This window comes from Trichomycterus rosablanca, chromosome 12 (assembly GCF_030014385.1).
Source record: "Trichomycterus rosablanca isolate fTriRos1 chromosome 12, fTriRos1.hap1, whole genome shotgun sequence".
In the NCBI taxonomy this organism is placed as follows: domain Eukaryota; kingdom Metazoa; phylum Chordata; class Actinopteri; order Siluriformes; family Trichomycteridae; genus Trichomycterus; species Trichomycterus rosablanca.
The window spans coordinates 5,236,772-5,246,325 of NC_085999.1; the positions used below are offsets into that span (position 1 = coordinate 5,236,772).

Below are 9,554 nucleotides of genomic sequence, written 5' to 3' on the forward strand. Positions count from 1 at the left end.
GGTTTATAAAAACATTTACAGATGTGTAAAATAAATGTGTAAAATAGTCAAGTCAGGTTTATTCATAAAGCACCTTCAAAGACCTCAAGTGTCATCCAAAGTGCTGTACAGCAGAATCAGAATAATAATAAAGCAAATCAGTGACATAAAATACAGTAAAAGACATATAGCAAAATAAAAATCAATGTAAATAAAACAGAAAACTAAAATAAATTAAACATGACACGTTTTAGCAGTTGAAGCAATACACTTGGTGGGCACTTAAAAGCTGCTCAGACTGTATTGTTCCACTAATTGTTTGTACATATAACAGTATATTGATTGAATAGTTTACTTTTGTTGCATTTCGTTTCATAATCCATAATATACAGGCATGGTGGCCTCAGTTTTGACCTTGCCAGATTACTGACTGAAAAAGGTTTGACATGTTTTCCAGCTACTCTGGTTCTTTCAATCCATTGTCCCGAGTTGTGAGTTAATGAGTGGGTGAGGTGGTAGTCAGAGGTCAACATAAAACTGAATCTTTGAAGTGCTACTACACTGCCCATGTAAACTGGTTTATTATGACATTTCACATATTTTCTGTTACTCGCTTTTGCACCACCCTTATATATATATATATATATATATATATATATATATATAATATAAAATATAATATAATGAGAAAATGATATGGTGGTATGTAAAATGGTATATAAAGTGGTATGTAAAATGGTATATAGTATAGTTGCAAATACGTAGTATAATACAAAATAGTACAGTGTAGTATAATAGTATAATTATATAATTGTAGTATATTAATATGCAGTGTAGTATAATAATAATATAACTATAAAATAGAACAATTATGAACAGTTTTGGAAGAAATATGTTTATCTAAAAATGAACCGGTTTAAGATGTATTTATTTAAAAAAAAATCCACATTAAAACTAAATATATATATTTATTACCACAGAAAGAATTATCTGGCCGTTTGGTCACAACCCATAAGAGGCGAGTCCTTCTGTATCCTGAGTCAATTATAATTCAGTTACTGTATTAAATTAGTCAATTAGCAGCACAGAAGAGCATTGATTTAGTCAAGAAGGCAGAATTGACAACTTGCTGTAAATATTCATGGGTCTCATGAAGCAAACATATCTCCAGACACTGAACATATGTGGTAAAAATGAGGAAAAAAATCTAAATAACTTTAGATTGAATCAGGACTTTCTCCCTGCTATAAAGCATAAACTATTTGGATGTGCTCACAATGGGATGAATAAAAGTAGTCTTCTTCTCACCATTGCCTCAACTGACAGTAAAATACACAAACAAACAGGAATTATAGGGAGACAGAGATGATATTGACATGTTTAATAAAATTAATATCAATACACTACTAAATATAAAACGTCTATAACAGTAATTCAATTACACGTTGTTGAACCATGTAAAAATATCATAATAATTAAGTTTACGGAGCGGAATCGACTCCGATTACTGAGAGTTTTGATTCCTTTAAAGAATCGAAACTTTGCGTTCGACTCCCAGTCGCACAATCAGGTTGTTAATTCGGCGCAGTGAAGCCTGGAAATATTTATAATACCACAGATTTATAATAACATTTACATTACATTTACAAAAATAAATGTGTAAAATAAATCAAACACGACACATTTTAGCAGTTAAAGCGAAACACTTGCTGCTCAGAATCCATTGTTCTACTAATTGTCTGTACAGACTAACTAAAGGTTTTGCACTATATATACAACAGTGTATTAATTGAATATTTTACTTTTGTTACTTTATGTTTGGACTTTTATTTCGTTTCACTGAAACTAACTTAAAAACAGTGATAGTGAAGGCACAGGAGAATGTGTGAATAATTTAAGTGGACAGAGCGCCCTCTAGTGTTACTGGTAAATACGATCACAAGCTGTTTGGTCTCTGGATGGAAAATACACCCACAACACAGAGAAAGTATAAAAGATGGCAAGATAATGACAGTTTTTCCCATAAATTCCTCCTGCTAATTTCCTACAACAAAAAACAACCCTATAATGCATGTTAATTCATATTTATGCTTTACATTTTTACTGTTGGAGTGGTCACTATAGCCCTCTGAACTCTTCCACACAAATTAAAATCTAACCTCTAATCCAGTATATTAAAATGTGTACATAATTTCATTTAAGATCGTGTGAGTTTTACACTTGCTAGTACGGCTTGGGTGGCTGTTTAAGTGCCAGTCCTCAATCGGGCAATTTGTATTTTGCAGTTTAGAAGATCTTATTTATTTATTATGATTTTAATATGCCTTACACTTTGGTTACATTCAGGACAGAAACGGTAGTTATTTGTAACACAACGTTTATCAGTTCACAAGTTTAATGTCAAACACAGTCATGGACAATTTTGTATCTCCAATTCACCTCACTTGCATGTTTTTGGACTGTGGGAGGACACCGGAGATTCCGGAGGAAACCCATGCAGACACGGGGAGAACATGCAAACTTCTCACAGAAACTACTGCCCACCTGGGGATTGAACCCAGGACCTTCTTGCTGTGAGGCAGCAGTGCTACCCACTGAGCCACTGTGCCACCGTTTAAGAGACCAATGGGAAACATCATAACATGTTGGTAGTTGCTGCAGTAAACCCCGTCTAAGTGCTTTTGCTGTGCTTTAGGTGGGATCTTGGCTGTTTTGGTGTCAAAGAACAGAAATAAATAAATGTGGTTGTAAGTAAATAATGAAGAAATTATTGATTAGGAGCAGAAAAATAGCAGCACACTTTTCTTGCCTAATCACACTGCCAATCATATCACACTTAAACTTAAAATAATTGTATTAATTCTATATCATGTATTCTACAACACTTCCATAACTTCATCAAACACATACTCAGTGCATCAAATAAAAGGCCAAAAATGTTTGGTATGATGCTAGATAACATTGTTAGTACTAATACACATAAGGTGGAGAAACCTTGAGAACAATACAGAGTTGTGGAAACAAGCAAGGGTGCTATAACATGACGCAAATCACACAAAGCTGGGCTGTGGTGTTTATATTTCTGCTGCCAGTCAGATTACAGACTTGCACCCAAGTGAATAATAGTTTGCTGATACACTAATCAGCCATAACATTAAAACCACCTCCTTGTTTCTACACTCACTGTCCATTTTATCAGCTCCACTTACCATATAGAAGCACTTTGTAGTTCTACAATTACTGACTGTAGTCCATCTGTTTCTTTTCATACCTGCTTTTACCCTGTTCCTCAATGGTCAGGACCACCACAGAGTTCAGCACTGCTGTGACAATGACATGGTGGTGGTGTGTTAGTGTGAAACAGAAGGACTACAGTCAATAATTGTAGAACTACAAAGTGCTTCTATATGGTAAGTGGAGCTGATAAAATGGACAGTGAGTGTAGAAACAAGGAGGTGGTTTTAATGTTATGGCTGATCGGTGTATATTGCAGTATGTATTGTGCAGCACATAGGCTTCCACTGCTCGTTTGCAATTATGTTTCTTCTGACAGTTAATACAAGCATAAAATCATCAATAAAGTTCTAAGTGACAACTATAAATGTGCAATAAAAGTAATGCACTAGCTGAAACATACAGGAGGTGAGTTTATTATCTATCACTCAGTGTAGTAAGTGCATTATAACACTTCTCACCTGAGCTTTCATTTGAAGAAAATGAATGAAATAATAAAAATAATGCTGGTAACATTAACCTCTTGAGACCCTGCGGTAACATATGAGGACATTACATTTTGGCTTTGTTATGCCTTATTCCTTGACCTGCTAAACTTAGACCGATTGTCCCCATTAGTGGACACTTGTCTGCCATCTAGTGGTAGCAAAAGTACTAGAAAACTAATAAAGTTTGTTTCTTTATTAAGATTTTAACATTATGTTTTACACTTTGCTTACATTCATGACAGAAACGGTAGTTACTCATTACACAAGATTCAGGTTATATGAAACACAGTCATGGACAATTCAGTGTCTCCATTTCACCTCACTTGCATGTCTTTGGACTGTGGGAGGAAACCAGAGCACCCGGGGGAAACCCACACGACAACATGCAAACTCCACAGAGAAAGGACCTGGACCGCCCCATCTGGGGATCGAACCCAGGACCTTCTTGCTGTGACAGTGTGTGACAGTGCTACCCACTGAGTCACCGTGCCACCCAACTAATAAGGTTAAAAACAAAAGGAATAGAAAAAATGCATTGAAAAAATCAAAGCTCGGGTCTCAGGAGGTTAAAAATGGATCAATTAAAGCAGAGAATCAAAGCAGAGAATCAAAGCAGAGAATCTCTTAGTCAAAAGACTTTGAAATTAGATTTAAAAATGACTATTTTTTTAAATTAAATAAATAAAAGTAAACTGTTTTAAAATCTTAACACTATACATCAGTTTGGCCTGCAAGAGTGGTCTAGCTCAGCGGTTGTGGGTTAACATAATATACCACTGCTCCACCTGAGTACCATAAACACATTGCATACATTTAACAATGTGAGATCTGCATTCATGTATATTTAATGATGGAATTCTATAGGTATTCAATGTTCAGAGATGTGAATGCATCTCTGACTTCACATTTCACTCTAACAGCAAATTTAGAAATCAGCCAGTTATATGGCAGCAGTGATTTTAACCATGCCATGGTTACTGGTGCCAGATGGGCTGATTTAAATGTATAAAAACTGCTGATTTTCACAAAACTGGGATTGTCACAAACACTCTCTAGCCTTTACAGAGACTGGTCCTTACAAATAAAATAAATAAACATCCAATGAAGAGCCGTACCGCAGGCAGAAATGCCTTGTTGACGAAAACTGGAGATAAACCCAATTTGTTGGTTCAAGCTGCAAGAATATCAACGTTGTTGTTTTTTTAATAGAAATGATTTAAACAGTAATTCAACATTAAAATTACTCACTTTCAAAGAAATAAAAAAGAATTTTGTTTCTTTGTGTGAGACATCCTGCTGAAAAATCCTTCACAAACTATCTATTAGGTCACATATAAATTAACACTGCATCTTTGAAGATTAGAGCCTAAGTATAATACAAATAGGTAACAAAATAAAGTAAAAACCAACATAAAATGGTTTAAGGATGTTGGAACATGAGCCTCCAAAGCAGCTTATTGTCCTTTGGCACTGATTTTATCTTGCACTGCAATTATGTAACACCATTCTTTTAAAATATATTCACTAAATTGGTGTTTTGTAGTGTGGAGGTCTATGAAAGGCCTTAAAATCTCTAATAGGTGTTCAACTAAATGAAGACCTGGTGTATGCCAAGGCTATAGCACATGATTTACATTATTTTTGTACTTTGTATGTTTGTGATTCTCCTGCCCTGTGGATAGATGTGTTGTCATTTTGGAAGAGACCACTTTAAAAAAGTTCCATAGCATCAGGTGATCAGTCAAAAACATTTTATTGATTTTCACTAACGCCTTCAATCAAAAGAAACAACCTGACTCAGTCCAAGTTGTCCCCCACAACATAACAAACAGCTCTGGTGCTCTTGCTGTATCAGTCAAGCATATACACCGATGAAGCATAACATTATGACCACCTTCCTAATATTGTGTTAGTCCCCCTTTTGCTGCCAAAACAGCCCTGGCCCATCGAGGCATGGACTCCACTAGACCCCTGAAGGTGTGCTGTGGTATCTGGCACCAAGATGTTACTAGCAGATCCTTTAACTCCTGTAAGTTGTGAGGTTGGGCCTCCATGGATCGGACTTGTTTGTCCAGCACATCCCACAGATGCTCGATTGGATTGAGATCTGTGGAATTTGGAGGCCAAGTCAACAGCTCAAACTCGTTGTTGTGCTCTGCAGACCGGGAACACCCCACAAGGGCTGCAGTTTTGGAGATGCTCTGACATCTAGCCATCACAATTTGGCCCTTGTGAAACTCGCTCAAATCCTTATGCTTCATCATTTTTCAGGATAAAATGTTCACTAACTGCCTAATGTATCCCACCCACTAACAGGTGCCGTGATGAAGAGATCAGTGTTATTTACTGTCATTGGTCATGATGTTATGCCTGGTCGGTGTATGTCTGTACTGTTCTTTTGGTGTAAACCACTCATGCACTTACCCACTGGTTGAGAACATGCCGAAGGGTGCCGCATCAAATTTGTCTTTTAAATTGTCACTACGAATGACTAAATATAGCATGTTGCTGTGAATAATTTCTCATTCACCTTTTTACCCAACTTTGAAATAAATAGACAATTACCGGTGGGTTTAACCCTGTTAATACTCATGTTTCAGTTTCTGTTACATCACTTGGAGTTGTGTTTAGGATCTGAAATGTCTGACTGTTCTCTGTATTCGGAGATGCCGTTTCAGCCTCTGCACTGGAGGCAGGTTTGTTCTTGTGCAGAGATTTGCGCAGCAGTGGGCGCAGTATACGGCTCTGAGCTCGGGACGCATTGCTGTTCTCCAGAGTTCTCTTGTTGATGTGCTGGATGGAGAGGCGGCAGCAAAGTGTCTGGAGGAAGGCTGAGCGGAACTGGCGCGAGGACAGGTTATACAGCAGAGGGTTGAGGACTGAGCTCAGATAGAAGAACGTATCAGCTACTGGGTGAAGCTTGACGTATGCCACCAGGTAACTCACAGTCCATGAAGATTTGGGCCTGGCTGCTGTCATCAAGCGTCGCACCTGGTTCGGCATCCAGCACACGAACAGCGCACATACGATCAGCACTGAGGAACATACCAAAGAACACAAAACTTTAATGAAATGCTGATGTATTGAAACATATCACCATACATACATGAAACATGTCAATCCATTGCGCTTACATATACAGTACATGATACAGTATGTACAAAAGTATTGGGACACCCCTTTTTTAATTCATGTGTTTAATCAACACAAATTGCTAACAGGTGTAATGAACCGGTTATATGAAGGAAGAGAGCAGGTATTATATAGGTGGTGGATGATTCTCAGCCCTGCTGTGACACTGACATGGTGGTGGTGTGTTAGTGTGTGTTGTGCTGGTATGAGTGGATCAGACACAGCAGCACTGCTGAAGTTTAAACACCTCACTGTCACTGCTGGACTGAGAATAGTCCACCAACTAAAAATATCCAGCCAACAGCGCCCCGTGGGCAGCGTCCTATGACCACTGATGAAGGTCTAGAAGATGACCAACTCAAACAGCAGCAATAAATAAGCAATCGTCTCTGACTTTTCTACAAGGTGTAGCAACCAGGTAGGAGTGTCTAATAGAGTGGACAGTGAGTGGACACGGTGTTTTAAAACTCTGATCCACTCATACCAGCACAACACACACTAACACACCACCACCATGTCAGTGTCACTGCAGTGCTGAGAATGATCCACCACCTAAATAATACCTGATCTGTGGCATGCAGAGAAACAGATGGACTACAGTCAGTAATCATAGAACTACAAAGTGCCTCTTTATGGTAAGTGGAGCTGATAAAATGGACAGTGAGTGTAGAAACAAGGAGGTGGTTTTAATGTTATGCCTGCTCAGTGTGTAGTGTAACTATATTACATTATAGGCCACTGGAAGACACACTTGTCAGTGCCGGTCCCAAGCCCAGAGAGAAATAGGAGGGATGCTTCAGGAAGGGCATTTGGTATAAAAACTGTGCCAAGTCTGTTATGCAGACCAGATTCACTGTGGTGACCCCTACATACAACAGCAGCCGAAAGCATCCAAGTGCATAAAATTACAGAAAAACATTTGGACACAAATATAGAGACTAAATGAAGTGAAGTGTTTACCTAAGAAAAGGATGGTCTGCTTGCGGGATGCTTTGATTTTGGCGCTCTCATGTTTGGGTGCTGAGCTTCCTGAAGTCTCCATAATAACCATGGGTGCCTTGAGGATCACAATCATGCTCCTGCACATGAAGCCCACACTGCCCAGAACTAGCAGGTACAGTATAAAGGCTGTGAACACGGTAGCCTGGTACATTCCCCAGTAATCCCGCAGGTTGGTGCAGAAGGTCAGATTTTGTGCTGGCGCCCCTCCTGGTTCGATCACATGCCCTTCGGTTCCAGTTGCAACCAGCAGAGGTACAGCGACCAGAACAGAGATGAGCCAGGCAGCAAGGATGAGATGAGCAGTCCTGGTACGTGCCAGAGATTTATACTTGAATGGGTAACATATAGCCATGTAGCGCTCAAAGCTCAGCGTGGCGACATTCAGAATGGTAGCGTAGCTACACGCCTCGAAGAGGAAGTTGTAGATCTTGCAGGCTGTGTTCCCACTGGCAGAGCTGAAGGGGAACCAGATGGCACTATAGAGCTCCACGGGCATGCCGATCAACAGAACCAGCAAGTCAGAGCAAGCCAGGCTTACCATGTGATCTGTTACGTTCTTCTGTAGGTACCCGTTCCTCTGTAGCACCTGAGCTACATGAATGGTGATGCTGTTTCCAACAATGCCCAGGATCAGGATGACACTGTAAAAGACTGTGAGGAAGACCTTCAATTCGAAGTTCGTTTCCAGTTTTCGCCAGTCCCTCTCCTCCTCCTGCCCAGCCATGGTGTCACTCTCAGCCTGCTCCATGCTTCAATCCACCCTGTTGACTTTAGTCCAGATAACCTTATCTTTCCAGGAACACCAAGTTATCAGCACTATTAATCATCAAACTACCGTTGGAGCCCAGATTTCACGTTCAAAGAATGAAAAGTCAGTTTCGAGTAAATACATAAAGCTATGTATAAAGTTCTCATCTGCAATTCAAAGACTCGATTCTTCCAGCAATCAGGTGCTCCAAATCTCTGCGCTTCCATAAGTACCAGGTTTCTGTTGGAAGTTCTTCCCAGACATTCGGATGTAGTTTCACTGGACAGTTTAGGTTTGGTTAAACACAGCACCGCCTCTCTTTCTGTTCTGAGAGCATCCTAGTTAATGATTACAGCTGGACTTGGAGATGGGGTGTGTTTGAGTCAGTAGATGTGTGTTAATATGAGCTATGTGGAGTTGTGGACTAGACCTAATTTTACAATCACAGCACCTCCATTAGGGGTGGAGCTATGAGTCATTTACCCGGAGCTTGACCTGTGTGCACATGGACAAACACACACACATTTGTGAAATTCAAACATCCATGTTAGCAGACATCCATTTTTTCCTTTCCATAGAATCAGATACTGTAACTTTACGGTTGCCTGAACCCCCCAGTACAAAACTCTCATTAGTCTTGTGTAGTTTTCTAAACATGTCTGAAGAGATCAGTGAATCAGTGAGTTTCACCAGAGCCGCCCACCTCAGGACAAACCTGATAATATTCAGAACTACACTGACTCAAACCGAATAAAGTAAACAGAGTAAAAGCAACAGAATATATGCAATAGATCAAAATGGGCTGGAACAAGAAACGCTCCTGCCGTTTAGTGAACATTTTGTCTAGCGATGAACCCCACTAATTAATTTTTTTCCTACCAATACACTCATTTCCAACTCTCTTGATTGTAATAACTCTGCTGCTGGCACCAACCCTGAACTGACTGAGGACAGCCTTCCTTGAGACATGA

At 39.3% G+C, this 9,554-nt stretch overlaps 1 protein-coding gene across 1 annotated transcript; it reads right to left on the reverse strand.

The window, feature by feature from the left end:
• Positions 1-5,437: 5,437 nt before the first annotated feature.
• gpr39 (G protein-coupled receptor 39) lies at positions 5,438-8,589 on the reverse strand. Its single transcript, XM_063006339.1, has 2 exons — positions 7,794-8,589; positions 5,438-6,736 (listed from the first exon to the last, which is right to left on the reverse strand). The coding sequence occupies exons 1-2, from the start codon at positions 8,581-8,583 to the stop codon at positions 6,291-6,293; spliced, it is 1,236 nt and encodes a 411-aa protein (XP_062862409.1). The 5' UTR covers positions 8,584-8,589; the 3' UTR covers positions 5,438-6,290.
• Positions 8,590-9,554: the final 965 nt, after the last annotated feature.